The sequence below is a fragment of the Colletotrichum acutatum genome (genome assembly GCF_030867785.1).
Source record: "Colletotrichum acutatum strain CBS 112980 chromosome Unknown BDZ83scaffold_167, whole genome shotgun sequence".
Lineage (NCBI taxonomy): Eukaryota > Fungi > Ascomycota > Sordariomycetes > Glomerellales > Glomerellaceae > Colletotrichum > Colletotrichum acutatum.
In genome coordinates, this window is record NW_026849161.1 from 40,672 (window position 1) to 55,164 (window position 14,493).

General features: G+C 51.4%; 7 protein-coding genes and 1 non-coding gene across 8 annotated transcripts; 3 read left to right on the top strand and 5 right to left on the bottom strand.

The window, feature by feature from the left end:
- Positions 1-711: 711 nt before the first annotated feature.
- On the bottom strand, positions 712-1,349 carry BDZ83DRAFT_766068 (uncharacterized protein; the record flags this gene model as incomplete). The annotated part of the gene is made up of 2 exons (XM_060515264.1): positions 878-1,349; positions 712-829 (listed from the first exon to the last, which is right to left on the bottom strand). The coding sequence occupies exons 1-2, from the start codon at positions 1,090-1,092 to the stop codon at positions 712-714; spliced, it is 333 nt and encodes a 110-aa protein (XP_060358908.1). The 5' UTR covers positions 1,093-1,349.
- A 739-nt stretch (positions 1,350-2,088) lies between these two features.
- BDZ83DRAFT_124286 (aminotransferase class I and II) lies at positions 2,089-4,142 on the top strand. Its single transcript, XM_060501171.1, has 6 exons — positions 2,089-2,420; positions 2,543-2,802; positions 2,865-2,937; positions 2,998-3,167; positions 3,231-3,548; positions 3,633-4,142. Exons 1-6 carry the CDS (start codon positions 2,278-2,280, stop codon positions 4,025-4,027), a joined length of 1,359 nt encoding a protein of 452 aa, XP_060358909.1. The 5' UTR covers positions 2,089-2,277; the 3' UTR covers positions 4,028-4,142.
- A 115-nt stretch (positions 4,143-4,257) lies between these two features.
- BDZ83DRAFT_757475 (uncharacterized protein) lies at positions 4,258-4,707 on the bottom strand (the record flags this gene model as incomplete). Its single annotated transcript, XM_060514903.1, has 2 exons — positions 4,258-4,517; positions 4,596-4,707. The coding sequence occupies 2 exons, from the start codon at positions 4,705-4,707 to the stop codon at positions 4,258-4,260; spliced, it is 372 nt and encodes a 123-aa protein (XP_060358910.1).
- A 697-nt stretch (positions 4,708-5,404) lies between these two features.
- On the bottom strand, positions 5,405-6,227 carry BDZ83DRAFT_656998 (uncharacterized protein; the record flags this gene model as incomplete). The annotated part of the gene is made up of 2 exons (XM_060510927.1): positions 5,405-6,034; positions 6,114-6,227. 2 exons carry the CDS (start codon positions 6,225-6,227, stop codon positions 5,405-5,407), a joined length of 744 nt encoding a protein of 247 aa, XP_060358911.1.
- Positions 6,228-7,186: 959 nt separating this feature from the next.
- On the bottom strand, positions 7,187-7,828 carry BDZ83DRAFT_591188 (uncharacterized protein; the record flags this gene model as incomplete). Its single annotated transcript, XM_060506407.1, has 1 exon — positions 7,187-7,828. A coding segment is annotated over one exon (642 nt), but the record flags the coding sequence as incomplete, so codon positions are not given.
- A 1,633-nt stretch (positions 7,829-9,461) lies between these two features.
- Positions 9,462-11,202, top strand: BDZ83DRAFT_766078 (uncharacterized protein; the record flags this gene model as incomplete). The annotated part of the gene is made up of 5 exons (XM_060515265.1): positions 9,462-9,606; positions 9,811-9,881; positions 9,952-10,331; positions 10,399-10,451; positions 10,476-11,202. The coding sequence occupies 5 exons, from the start codon at positions 9,462-9,464 to the stop codon at positions 11,003-11,005; spliced, it is 1,179 nt and encodes a 392-aa protein (XP_060358913.1). The 3' UTR covers positions 11,006-11,202.
- A 202-nt stretch (positions 11,203-11,404) lies between these two features.
- Positions 11,405-11,497, top strand: BDZ83DRAFT_t289. The gene has a single exon. It is a non-coding gene; the product is annotated as a tRNA-Pro (tRNA).
- A 797-nt stretch (positions 11,498-12,294) lies between these two features.
- On the bottom strand, positions 12,295-13,801 carry BDZ83DRAFT_591215 (major facilitator superfamily transporter; the record flags this gene model as incomplete). Its single annotated transcript, XM_060506411.1, has 3 exons — positions 12,295-13,042; positions 13,131-13,506; positions 13,648-13,801. The coding sequence occupies 3 exons, from the start codon at positions 13,799-13,801 to the stop codon at positions 12,295-12,297; spliced, it is 1,278 nt and encodes a 425-aa protein (XP_060358914.1).
- Between the last annotated feature and the right edge of the window lie 692 nt (positions 13,802-14,493).

Genomic DNA, 14,493 nt, shown 5'->3' on the forward strand with positions numbered 1-14,493 from the left:
TACCTTTGTGTTCCAAGCGGAGATCCGCATAGAGTGATTATAAGAAGAGATGCGGTGTATGTCATCAAGTTTTGCATGTTACCCGTCACTCATTTTTCAGCCATCTTATACATTTGTTTTTTCTGCTTCGTCCTCTTTCTCTCCTGAGGTCTTGAGAGATGTTGACTGGTCAGCAGACCAGCTCTCTGGCAGTCACTCAAATGTAAGATCATTAGGTCAGGGATACGCTTCATGCTTAGCCACGTTAAATCTACACCAGCACTACTTATCAAGGACATGGTGCGCGCTGTAAGCTCCAAGTATGAGCTCAACTTCAAAGAACGATTGGAATTAAAATAGCATAATACAATCCAGAATCGTAGTCAGTCGTACGGCAGCGCTGAAAGATTGACCACAGAGGTCGGCCGCAAAGGTCGAAGGCGGCCGCGAGGGGACTCACTCATCCTCAACACAGGAAGGTGATATAGGGACCAACGGCATTTCAGCTGCCACGGACCACCGGTCGGAATGCTTGATCGGTAGAGTATCAGTGAAGTCTCCTGAGGTAATCATGCGACAGCATTTCGATTCGGGGGGTGGTCGTCCTTTTTTTGTCTTTTCTTTTCTCTTTTCTGTCCTTAGCCTCAGATATCTCCCTACTGTCTTCACACTCCATGCAGATTCCATGAAATATGAGAATCTCGTCACTGAGCAAGTTGCCTTCCCCAGTCTTTAACACGAGATCTCTACAGACGCATGCAAGACGGAGTGGCAGTTAAGGTCGCCATCGGGAAGCGTAAAGTGGCTGCCACCACAGTTTGACCCGCTGAACGTCTTGATCGTACAGTCCCTAGACAAGTTAAACATTGTTCAAGTTGGTAGTAATCAATAGACATACCTCTTTTGAAGGACTTTGATGGATCGCTTGTTGGTGACGGGTATGCACCGATACGCACCGCTGCCAGTCACCTCAAAGGTGCTTTGGTCTGAGTTGCAAAGATCGTCGCTGAAGGAGACCACCTTGGCCCAGTCATCTCTGACTTCGAAGTCCACCGGGTTGGCGATGACTAAAGTGGCGAGGGAAAGGATCAAGGCGAGACCTGGGAAGTGCATCGTGAACTTCTGGCAACGTAGGGACCTAGTCTTGAGTGTGTAACGAAGGTAAAATGTTTCGAGTAGTAAGAGATTGCAAATGTGATGAAGGATAGATGCACATGGAGTCGAGTAGATAGAGCAGGACCGGAGCTGTCACTTATAGTCATGAAGATGTCAGCGAGGAAGAGAGATTGATCACTAGCACTACAAGAATAGACAGAACTCTGTTTAATAGCGCCTTGTAAGCCACCTTATTCGGACGAATTGAGGAGCGCATAGCCACACACATGCTGTTCTACAAGCCGACCACGAAGAGGATTTTGCTGACGCTGGCGTCAGTTGTTGTTCAAGCACAACGGAACTGGATATCATGATCTCTGATACGTCCTTACGACTTTAGATTGATACAACGGCCAATTCTGGAGGATTTCGTGGTACCTGACTCTCAAATCCTGAACTAAGTTCGGCTCAGGTGCTGGCACGGTGTCATGACTGATCCACGTAAGGCAGTATGTACCATGAAGGCTTTTGAATTCAGGAGACCGTGTCCGAGGGAGTTTAATAGATTGAAAATCATCCAGTGCGATGGTATCTGCGGCTATTGTAGGAGCCTGACACCCAAAGTTCGGATCCAGGGCCCGAATAGCTTGCAGCAATGTACCCTGCCTCAGGTGTGTTGTCATCAGCGAGAAGCATTCCTCTACGGACTCGGGTTTTTTGTACAACAAGGCACGAGTGGTCTCAGTAAGAAGAACCCCATTGTTATCCAGCCGAAAGATGTTGAATTGTGCTGTCTAAAGTCTATCGTAAACTCAATGTATCATTGGAGTCTGCGGGTTTCCTGCTACGACAATCAAGGACTTGGGGGTAATTGAGTGATCAAGGATCGCGGGGTAAAATTCCAGCTGCACCGGAGAATCCCCGGCTCGGCTTAAGACAGATTACATAAGAAACATCTACCCCGCCAAAAAGCGCATTGGGCCGGCTCACCCCGCCACTGCAGCACCGAACATCGGGACGGCCGATTACGCCATTCAAACGCTCCAGACGGGAAATGGGTCTCGAGCTGCCGTGAAGCAAATCAGCGTCTTCCAATTTTCGGAGCTTCGTTCTGGAGTACTACGGATAGGTAATCGAGGAGGCCGACTCACAACACTCTTCGCCGTGCCGCTCCGATTCCTCTTCTCATTCATTGCACTCTTCATGACCTCCCTCGTCCTCCCTCTCTTCCGGTCGCGCATCACCAGCACCAGTACCGCCAGACGAGGTTTCCAGTCCACCGCAATGTCTCTCAGCAGCAAGCTCAAGCCCGCGGCTCGCGTCGCCGGCCGGCGACAGGATGTTTGGTGTGTATTGAGATCCCGGTCGTGAGAGAGTGAGAGACAAGTATGCGCCAGCGCTACTTTTGACACATCTCTGTTGGTCGGTGATAAGCAATTGAGCGCAAAAATGTTGACTGTGAAACCAGGTCCATCATCAACGAGGCCGCTGCCGCTTCGCCCAAGCAGCCTATCGTGAACATGGGCCAGGGGTTCTTTGGCTACAACCCTCCCGAATTCATCCTCAACGCCGCCAAGCAAGCGCTGGACCGCGTCGAGTGCAACCAGTACAGCCCTACCAAGGGCCGCCCAAGACTCAAGAAGGCCATTGCGGACGCCTACTCCCCTCACTGGGGCCGCAAGCTGGACCCCGAGACCGAGGTCACCATCACTACTGGCGCAAACGAGGGTGAGATGAGAAGCCCCAGAGAAGCAACACGATCTCATAATCATGGACTGACTGTTGACCAGGCATGCTGAGTGCTTTTATGGCCTTTATTGAGCCCGGCGATGAGGTCATCGTCTTTGAGCCCTTCTTCGACCAGTGAGCTAAGCCACGAGTGTTGTTCATGATACGTCCCAGATATGCTGACTCTTTGAAAAGGTACATCAGCAACATTGAGATGCCCGGCGGCAAGATCACCTACGTTCCTCTGCATCCTCCCACAGACGGCGCCACGGCGACATCGTCCGCTGCCAACTGGACCATCGACTTTGACGAGCTCGAGCGCGCCATCACACCAAAGACCAAGATGATTGTCCTCAACACACCGCGTTCGTCGCCACTTCCCATCCACCTCCAAGTACAGGGCGCATTTTGCTGACATTTTGACACAGACAACCCCGTCGGCAAGGTCTTCTCCAAGGAGGAGCTCCAGAAGATTGGCGACCTATGCGTCAAGAACGAGATCATCATCCTCTCCGACGAGGTCTACGACCGCCTGTACTACGTTCCCTTCACGAGAGTCGCCACGCTGTCCCCGGAGGTCGAGCGCCTCACCATCACCGTCGGCTCCGCGGGCAAGAACTTTTACGCTACCGGCTGGCGTGTCGGTTGGCTCATGGGCCCTGCTGAGCTGATTCAGCACGTTTCTGCGGCGCACACTCGCATCTGCTACTCTTCCGTCTCGCCTCTGCAAGAAGCCTGCGCTGTCGGTATGTTTGCCCCATCTCTCCCCACCTGTTTCCCTGTCCCTCATCAGCATTGTATCCGAGTGTGACTAACTTCTCATCCAACAGGTTTCGAGCAAGCCGAAAAGGAAGGCTTCTGGGACGAGACGATCAAGGATATGAAGGGAAAGATGGACCGCTTCAACGAGGTATGGAAGGAGCTCGGCATGCCCTACTCGGAGCCCGAGGGCGGATACTTCGTCCTCGTCAACATGGCCAAGGTCAAGCTGCCCGAGGACTACCCGTTCCCGCCCCACGTCGCCAGCCGCCCGCGCGACTTCAAGCTCGCGTGGTTCCTCATCCAGGAGGTGGGCGTCGCCGCCATCCCGCCCACCGAGTTCTACACGGACGAGAATGCGCACATTGCTGCGGACTACATCCGTTTCGCGGTCTGCAAGGAGGACGAGGTGCTCGAGACGGCCAAGGAGCGTCTTCGCGGGTTGAAGAAGTATATCAAGGAGTGAGGTGCAGATGGTTGGCTGTGCTCATAGAGGGCGCAAGTTGATGTGACACGAGTATGTAACATGCCTTGTCATAATGTCCCATTTTTTCTACCTTTTAAAAGAGTGAATAGACAAAACCTGAGCCAATTCTTTCTCCCTTGAATACATTTCTCTCGCTCCGCCTGTAATTGATGAAAAAAACATTCATATAAGTCTCAATAAGCACGCATAAAACACACCGATTCAAGTGTTCAATGGTGATGGTGATGGCGCCGATGGTTGAGGCCACCACCCGTAGACGCCGCGCAAGCATCCCCGACGCCCCCGAGCGCCCCGCCTTCCTGGCAAACGTTCTCAGGACCGCAGTACGTGACGAAGAGGAGGCCCGAGTCGCCTGGGACGGGGACGCCTGCTGGCGCGCACCAGAAAACGGACTGGTTGATGTGCGCGTCGTCGATGGACTGCCTGCCCGATGTCAGGGCGCCTTCGATCGCCTTACGATTGTTTGTGTCTACGCTTGAGGTTAGGGAATGGGCGTCACGAATGATTTGGACTGAGAGATAAGAGGATCTGATCAAGGGACACGAACCGAATTTGAGGAGGCGGGAGCCGCAGTAGGTCTCGGCTTGGGTGCAGACTACCGCGAAGGCGGCGCTGATGAGGATGGAGATGACGGTCGCGATGAGGGCGAGACGAGACATGTTTGCTCTGGCCTCTTCTTCTGTCTTTCTTTTCTTGATGTCGGAAATTATGATTGACGCCGCTGAAGATTTTTCCGCAAGGTGTCGGTTTGTCTGAGGCTTATGTGCCGGTCGCAACGTTCGTGAAGGGATGGTGGCCCCTCCCTTTGGTATCCCTTTGACACAGGGCGGTCTGCGGATGGGACAATGGAACCTCCAGGTCAAGCTCTGCCTTCAAGCACGTAAAACTGAAAAGGCATGCGAGTCAGAACTTATGCGATTTCGGTGGTTGAAGCGACGCGATCGCAAGATTTGGTTTTCCCACATGCTCAAGTCCTCGCCCAAACGAGGGGCAACTTGAAGGCTCACGATGGACAACACAGCAATTGGAGCAGCATCACGAGCGCACCAATCCAAGGGAACAGTGTGTGCAACGATGCTTGATGTAACTATTGAACTGTCTTTTCAGGCCTATCAAGCTATCCGCAAACCTATGAGGGTATCACGAGACCTTGTCGTCTCAACCATGATCCAGACCCAACCGATGCCCATTCCTATTACCTCCGCATCATCCAGTCCCAAACGCCAGTCTGAGCTGCCAAAAAGCCCCCAAACTGCCATTACCAGAAGAAATCCGAAATGCCATTAGAAGAGAATCGTAAGAGTCGAAAGTGAAAAGCGAGATACCGCAGCGGCGAAATAACCAAGCGCCAGATCCTTAGATCTCGCCAGTGTCCGCGCCGCCCGACATCTCAACGTCGCCATTGGCAGCCTCATCCTTGACCTCAAGCTTGGCGACATCAGCAGCAGGAGCGTCCTCGCCATCAGCAGCCTCCTCGTTCTCGGAAGCTGCCTTCTCGGGAGGAGGAGCAGCAGCAGCAGCAGCAGCAGCCTTCTTGGTCTTGGCGGGGGTCTTGCGCTTGGCGGCGGGAGCCTTCTTCTTGACAGGCGTCTCGGGCTCGGCCGCCTCGTCGGCGTTCTCGTCGCTCTCGGTGGTCTTGGCGGCGGCCTTGGGGGTAGCAGCGGCCTTCTTCTTGGCTGGGGTAGCACGCTTCTTCTTGGCGGGCGTCTCGACAACGAGCTTCTCCTCGCCGTCCGAGTTCAGGTTGGCGCCAGCAGCGGCGGCGAGCTCGTCGGCGTCGTCAGAGCTTGTAGTAGCGGCGGCGGCGGCGGCAGCCTTTCTCTTGGACGGGGTGGCGATCTTGCGCTTTGCGGGGCTGCTGCCGGCGGTATCGCTGGACTGGGCGGGGAGATCGGAGAAGAGTTTCTTTTTGATGCCGCTCCAGGCGTTAGAGGCGGAGCGAGGGTTGGTCATGCCGCAGGCCGCGGCAAGCTTGGCGTAGTCAACCTGAGAGAGGAAAAGATTGTTAGCGGTGTCCGATGTATGAGGTGAATGGTGAAGGTGTTCAAGTGAGGCTAGATCTTACCTCGGGAGCGCTCTTCAAGGAGCTCCAAGCGTTCTTGAGGATCTCGAGCTCGCGATCGGTGAGCGCGGACTTGGGGGCAGTAGCGGCCTCGGAGGAAGAGCCAGTGGAAGACATGATGAATACGTCTTGGTGAGAGTGTGATGAGGGTTGAATGGTTTGTGATGAGAGGCGAAAAGTTGCAATTAAATTTGCAAGAGTGTACGACACTGGAAGGTTATGGTTGTGCCGAAGAGTGAGAGAGGAGGAGTGGGCGGGTAGAAGTATGAATCCTAGAAGAAGAGGGATGGGATAGATGTAGAAGAATGAAATCTGCAGAACAGCGTGAGAGGGAAGATCCCTTTTATGGGAGGACCTGTGGCAGATGGGTTGCAGATGTTGGAAGGTAGTGAGGAGGTGGGAGAAGTCACAGGCAAGTACGAGAATGAAGTTGAGAGCGGTGTGGCAGACAGAGTGAGAGTGAGGATGAGAAAGAAAGTAAGCAAACCTCAAGTGGATGCGGATCAAAACCTCATATGAGCGAGCGAAAATTCTATTCTGAACGAGAAAGAACGATCGTCCAGCCGTACTTGACGGCAAGAAGTGGTGAAAATCACAGAAGACGTATAAGGCAGCAGCGAACCACAGGCAGATTAAGGCAAGTCGGCTAAGATACAAAAAGAATCTTTCCGTGAGCACCAGCTTGAATTGAATTATTAGTCTACGGGCAATCACGTCTGGAATCTGAGAGTGCCTCACTGACATCGGGCTTTATTGTGTTTTTCTGCTTCATTGTTATAGGCTGCAGCATCACACGAGGCAGGAGGAGAAATTTTACACAAGGCCACAAAACAATCTCACTCAGTTTCTCTGCTGATCATTCAATGTTTGGCTCGAATGTTTCACTTATTTTATTCGTATTCTGCTGCCCCGTCAGATCTTTCTTCATTCTGAGAACAATACAAGCCTCTCACTTGACTGACCCTATGAAGACCCACGAGGCAGGCCGCAACAATCACACATCGAATATCGGCAGGCAAAGCCAATGAACTTAAAGAATTCACCAGAATATCTCGAAGGTTTGGAGTTTACTTATATTAGCTACTGTTCACTTGCTGATTCCTGCGATGCTTGCTAGCGCTTGCTAGCAACCCTTCCCTCGACCCGAGATAATACGCCGCTACACCTATCAGTCCCAGAACCACAACCCATGTCGCCTTGCTTGCGAATGCGACCACCCCTTTCCTGATGATTATCTGAAGCTTCTCGTGGTATGCCTCATGATCATTGACAGGGGGGAACGGAAAATCAGGAATAGGCTTCCCCAAGAAGGCACACAATGGTTCCCATCCATGTTTTAGGTTATAGTTGAGCAACCGATCAGGGGGTGTCTCTCTCCTAATAGTCGCGTAGTGTTTTCGATACCCACCGCGGGCCTTCTCGAGGACTTCCTTCTTTGTCTCTGCACCAAAGGTGTACTTCAACCACGTGAATGTGATGTCGCCAATTTCCGCCACATACTTGGCCCGTAACCACGACAGAAACCGCCAGACGGGCTTGAAGGCCACGGCAACAATGCTCTCGTCAAAGCTCTTGTACCAGGACCCGATGTCACGCTCGACGAGGACGACCTTGGACTCAGGGTATGCTGCCACCAGCTCGGGTCCGAAGAAGTTGGCTGGCATATCGCAAACGGCTCCGCAGTGGCCGAGGAGCTGGTCGAATTCTGTGCGGCCGAACGGTCATTGGCTTAGCTTGGGGTTCTGCTTCGCGTGCATGCCCTCCATCCACATTCCGACTTCGCGAATGCTTGAGACCATGGCGAATTCATGGTACACGTCGTTATAGCCAAGGATCATTAAAGCTCGCTGCATGGCTGTATCTCGGTTGCATGGTCGTCACAAATGCCTGAGCCTGCTCGGAAGCTACTCACGACGTGTCGGTCTTAGACATCCCCAAAGCCAGGGCCTCAAGAGGAACAACACGCTTGCATTGCCTCCTGTCGATGTTCAAGTCTGGCTTGAATAGTTCTGGGTGTTCCTCTTTCTCACTTTGCATTGTAAGCTGGTCTCGTGTAGAAGACAAGCTCATAACACGTCGATAAGAGGAAAGTAGTATGAAGACTACTTAGAAAGGATTGTTGAAGAATAAATCTTGTAGATAAGGAAGTAAGAGCCTTCCAGTCGTTGGGAGTCAGCCAAAGTGAACCTCCGATCGGCGATCCTGCATGCTCCAGACAAAACCGGCGTTGGTTGTGAACTGAAAATCCCGGTTCCAACGAGTTCCTTCAACCCCAGCTTATCAAATCGGATCGTAGCATATCCACAAGTAACAGGCATCTTGTGGTTCCGGAGGAAAGCCATCATCTCCGCGGCTGGGATCTGGATCTCTAGTGCCTTGGCTCCGTTCATCGGCATGCGGGCCGCCTTCGATGAGCCAAGTTCCCATTTCGCGGCTGAACTCTGATGCACCAACAAGAGAGCGTATGTGATTCACAGACGAGTGTCGCCGTTGAAAGTGCCAGTGTAGACATGAAGATATCCAGGCACTCTGTCCTGATGTTCAACGTAGGATGGATACGTCCAAGCGAGATAACGAAACACCAAGTGGATTCGAGATTGGGGTGCTACGCGCACTTTGCGAACCGAATCTACCAGTAATATGCTCCGTGTCAAGGATGTCTGTCCTTCAGGGAGCGATCTTACAGAAATTAACCCGTAGCTTGAGTACACTAAGATATAAGCCTGTTCCCGGATATTGAGATGTCTTGTTTCTTTGTATCAACTTCAGACTGAGAATCTTGGTTCGCGGTCCACCACAAACTCGGACTTAAACACATGCTTCACAGGACTAGGAGCCAGCATGGAGAAAACTACCCGGGAAAATAAGGATAAAAGTGGCCCAAGGACTCGGATGATGTGGAAAAGCAAAAGACATTCTTGGCTAGGGCCCTTCGCCAACCAGATAACTTGTTTGCTAGAGACTTCCCTCTCGCAAGGTACAGATTCATAGGCAGTGGGCTACATCCTTGCAAGAGAAACCAACGAAGTGATCCGCGACATCTTTGATGAACATGGAAGCCTCTATCAGGAAACATTCACGAGGAAATTCGTTGTTGGAAAAGGATGCCAAGTGGAATAGCCACGAAGACATGGCTTAATGTCTTAGTAATCTCAGATGTTGGAATCAACGACTCTTTGGGATGTTGATTATTGTTCCGCACACAACATCCTTCAAAAATTACGGTAATCCACTCAACCCGTGCAGTTTTCACGAGTTTTCCTTTTGCGTTCATCATCTCTCGAACACCCTTCCTAAGACCGTCAGCATTTCGAAATTTCCGCCATGGCGACTGCCACAGATGTTGTCTACATGGCCGAACCGCCCATCGGCGAAGCTCGATTTGCAGCCAAGACAGTCGGCATCGGTATGATGGCTGCAGGAGTCTCGACGACTGTCATTTCCTTATTAGCTGTTTTCCTTCGAATGTTTACGAAACTACATGTTGCAAAACGGAGTCTAGGCGTTGATGATTAAAAGCAGACTGATTATCAGTATTTCTATGCACAGACCTGGTGATCTGAGAGACCGACTAATACTTTGGAAACAGACTTGATGATCACTTCAATGGTCATGAGCATTGCCTTCTTGGCCACAGGTATGAAGAGTCAGTCCGCATTCGTTCCTGCTACCCTGACTGCTCTATTTCTGACTGACTTAGTGATCGATCTTGGTGTTGCATCGCATCTCTGGCAGGCAACTTATGCTGATTACAATCCCGGGTTCCCCATTGTAAGTTGACTATTGCTCAAAGGAATCTACGCTAGTTATATTTCGGAAAATTGAACTGTATTGGCAATAGTACGGCACATGTACGACCGTGACGTATTCTCTCAGTGTTGTACTGACGAAACTCTCTCTCTTGTTTCTCTACCTGCGGTTGTCTCCCGATCGAAGCTTTCGAATCATCGTCACAAGTCTTATCGGAATTGTCATCGCTTATTCTGTGGCCTACCAACTGCTGAGCATCTTCGCTTGTCGCTTTATCTACGCATCATGGGACGCAGAAGCACTACAGACTGCCCACTGCGTCGACAAAGGGACTATTTATATGATATTCAGCATCGCAAACATCATCATGGACGTCGTAATCCTTCTGCTTCCGCTGAAGATTGTCATTCCGCTTCAGATGTCTCGAAGGCAAAAGGTTTTTGTCATTCTGCTGTTCGCCACTGGGACGTTGTGAGAGCTGTTTCTGCCTTCTTTATTGTTCCCTCAAAGCATCACACCAGCACTGACTGCTACATAGTGTCTGCGCATCGGCGATCAAACGAACAATCGTCCTTCCTCCGATGTTGGGGAGTGCCGATTACAGCTGATATGTAGCCGAACAGTTCAATTGGTCTTTCCTCGAGGCGAATCCCGGCATTGTGTGCGCCTCGGTCCCTGGGTTGAAGCCGTTTTTTGTTCGATATCTGCCAAGCTCCATTTCTTCACGGATTACTGGGTCTGCCGATAAGAGCGGAAAGAAACCATTGCCATATTCGACCGTCATTGAGAACAACAGGAAGAGACGCAATATGCAATCCGAATCATACGAATTGTGGTCGCATGACGATCTTTCAGAAGAGAGTTCGGGGAAAGCGGAATTTAGCGATGAGGAAGCCAAGTTATGGTCTGGAAGGAGATACCGCAAGGACATTGTTAATGAGCGGGAGACAACTATCGAATCTGAATCAAATCAGCACCGAAGGACTTGTGTTGGGATAGATGATACAGCTAATGTGGTTGGCTCCAATGGCATTGAGCCAGCCTCATTTGCGGATAAAAACAGTGGTCGAACCACGCCATCAACGGCCACACGAATCCAAGTCACCCACGAGAACATAGTCTCGTATGATCCCCGAATAGAATAGCTATCTACTTGTCAAAGAATCCTTCGCAGCTACTTCGCAGCACTTAAATGCTTGAAATCCCAGATTACAGCATGGAGGCATAATCGAATGCTCCCATGAGTGAAATGAGGCTCGAAGGCGCCAGAAACTTTGGCCTATCCGCATGAGTAACGACTTCTCACAGCACTTCTCACAACACAACACCAAGCACCACTGGAACAAGTATTTGCCCTTCCCATGTACAAGAAAAACAGAGCGACATCAATATCATTGTCCTAATCCGTCACTTCACGGTCTGTGCGCCCTCTGAACGAAGCCCCACGACAAGCCAAGCTCTTGACACAAGGCTCCCTGTGGATGAAGAGGCCAAGCAAGAGCCGCACCTCCCAGCAACTCAGCGACCATCGTGAGATTGTCAGCGCCCTGGTGGTCTAGCGGTATGATTCTTCCTTAGGGTTGTCATTAAACACATCCACCTGGAAGAGGCCCCAGGTTCGAATCCTGGCCAGGGCCCTAACCCTTTTGCCTGATCTCCACTGACTCCGTAGTGGAGCTCAGGGTCTTTTTTGAAGTTGGGCCGATGGTTCTCCATCAAGGGTACGGAAGGTTTGGGCTTGCCATGGGAGACTTCGTTCGGAATACCTAATTACTTCTTGGCGCTGGCTGGAAATTCCGACTCTTCGGGTGCTCCGTTGAGTTTATTTCACCCAGGGTGAAGTAGACAAGCCGAGTGGGTGGAGTGAGACAAAGTGACTAAGAGAATAGGGACCCAGAGGCTGACTATGTGCCAATAGCATACGCTACTTACATAAAAGAAAGAAGTCTCGTATATGCTTAATTAGACGCGTGAAATGTCATCTCAGATGGTTTCTGACACGACCAACTCTGTGCGTGCCGCGTGTGTAATTTTCATCCGAGCTGGGATGATCATTAGTCATTGTCTCACTATCTTCGGGAGCGCCAAACTTGTACCGAATGTGGGAAATGCCTCAGATGAGGCTCACTACATACGCAGCTGCCTGGGAATCTGTTGACCATGCGAGAGTGCGCGGACAGCGTTTGTTACTTAATAATTACATTACTTGTATGGGAAAATTGTAGTCCCACGGGATGAAAGATCAGCTGCCAAGGGCTGATTTAATCGGACTCGACATCGCACATGAGACGAAGCAGAATACATCCGGATAAGTGGCATCAACATCGTGTAAGCATTAAGCGGTGAGTCATCTAGGCTAAGCTAGTCTACAGAAATCTATCAGGGTATCGTCTCTATATTATTAGACCAGTCTGGTTATGCAAAAGTTGGGGCACTAAAGTGTTTTCTTCCAATCCCACTTAGTTGCCATGCCTCGCGAACATGCGATTGTAATGCTACCCAGCCCAAGGGTCACTCCTGCCCAGATCCAAGCGCTAATGTAGCCGACAGAGCGCACGAGAGCGCCGCCAACGGGAGAACCCAGCAACAGGGCAACAGACATCACGGCGTAGGCCATACCAAGTCTGGTTCCGATGTACTTCTTGTCCTCCGTGAGAAGAGAAAACGTAGCCGGCTGCAGAGAGAAGAAGGCTCCGCTGCTAGTTCCATAAAATATAACCGTCACCAACAACGCAGGAGTGTGGGTGACTGCCGAGAGACAGAATGCCGAAATAGATAAGGCCGCTACTGCGACGATGAGCATGTTCATCCGACCGAGTTGAGCGGTGAATAAGATTGGTACGGTGCGGCCGACAATAGATGCGCCGTTGAGGATCGCAAGCAGGTACTTGTCGATTTCGGTGCTGACAGCGTGCCTTGCCAACGCGTATCCCGGAATGTAGACAAAAGGGGTGTACATGCCAAGGAAAACGAGGCAGCAGGCGCCCACGAAAAGCAGATACGGGGTGTCTTTGAAGGCAGTGCGATCAATCAAGGGTCTTCTGAAGGCTGAAGGTTTGGGCGGTTCCATGGTCACGATGGAGATGCTAAGGGTTGTGAGCGCGATCAACGCCATGGTGCGCACAGTCCAGCGGAAGCCAATTTCTGGCTGGATCGATCTGAAAAGAATCGGCAATACCAGGCTATGAGAAGACGATGTTAGTATGGATGCCAGCCTTAGCCGGCGGGATACTTTTTGAGCCGGAGATTTTTGGTTGAGGGAAGACTTACCCGCCAACACCGCTTCCAGCCGCTGCAATGCCGGTTGCCATGGGTAGCTTAGTGGTGAACCATGGCGATAAGATAGCAACTCCCAGCACAGCTAAACTTCCCTGTCCAACACCGACACAGAGACCTTGTGTTAACAAGAGTTGCCAAAGGTTGTGGCTGAGACTTTGGAGGATGGACCCGGTGACGATCAACGTGGTTCCCGCCCAGAGAAGTTGCTTGGCGTATCCCAAATCAAAGATGGGGCCGGCAAAGAGACCCAGGAACACCATTAGGAAACTTTGTAACGAGCCAATTGTGGAAATAGCGAAAGAGCTGTGTTCCTTCAGGAGATGGCCCTCGTAATAGACCTGGAAGGTACCGAAGCTGGCAACCAGTCCTGGATACTGTTAGTTCTAAACGCGCTCATTGCTTGGCTTAATCCCTAAATTGATGCAGGCTGTGCGGGAGCCGCGGGATGTCATTTGCCCCTAAAAGGCAGTGCACATTGCATGGGCGGAGGGTCCGACTTATGACTTACCCCACGTGTTGAAATAAATGAAAAACGAGCCAAGAACTTGCATCCAGGCTTTCAAGCCTCCATTCGGGGGTCCCGTCGGCTTAGTGGGCGACGGCGGCGGTGACTTGAACTCATCAATACCATCGCTACCGCTCTCTTCGTCGAGCTTCTGCATTGGGTCTTCGCCCGGCCCGTAGGGCTTTTCTTTATCGGATGTGTACTCCATGGCTTTCTCAATACGAATAGGTTGGGTAGTATCGACCGCGGTTATTGCTAGCGCTGCAGACGGCGGTGATGCAACTACCGGGATGGTATGTCGTGCGGTCCTTTCCTCGGTTGGTGGACTTGACTGCGGCTGTGGCGTTGGTCGTACTGATTCGTTGTCAAGGCCGGCTTGATTTACAGAGCGAGAGATCATCCAGCGACGACGACGAAATGAATGAATTAACGATAGGTAAAGAGCTTGCTCAGCAAGCCTTTCTGACATCTATCCAGTTCTCCCACCTGAGCAAAAGAACGAGCAGCAGTGGAAAATTAGCCTTCCGTTTTGTTTAAGTACAATAGACGGAGTCCTCCACGGACCCCCTCAAAAAGCCGCCTGGGCCTCGCCGCAGCTCGGGTTGCGCCGCCCGCGGTCGCAGGCCACGTTACAGAGACCAGATGGACCTCCAAGTATGTCGTTGTTGCGATGACTTGGGGGAAAGTATAGCGGTAACCTTACCGTTTCCAGGTGGGATGTAAATAACCTGAGGCGAGGGGCCGCGAGTAAAATAAGGTGCAAGTCAGGCACAGTGGCCCTGGCTGTTATTGTTCGGGAAACTTCCAACGTCTCGGAGACCAGACAAGTCTTGACGCGGTCTGAAGAGT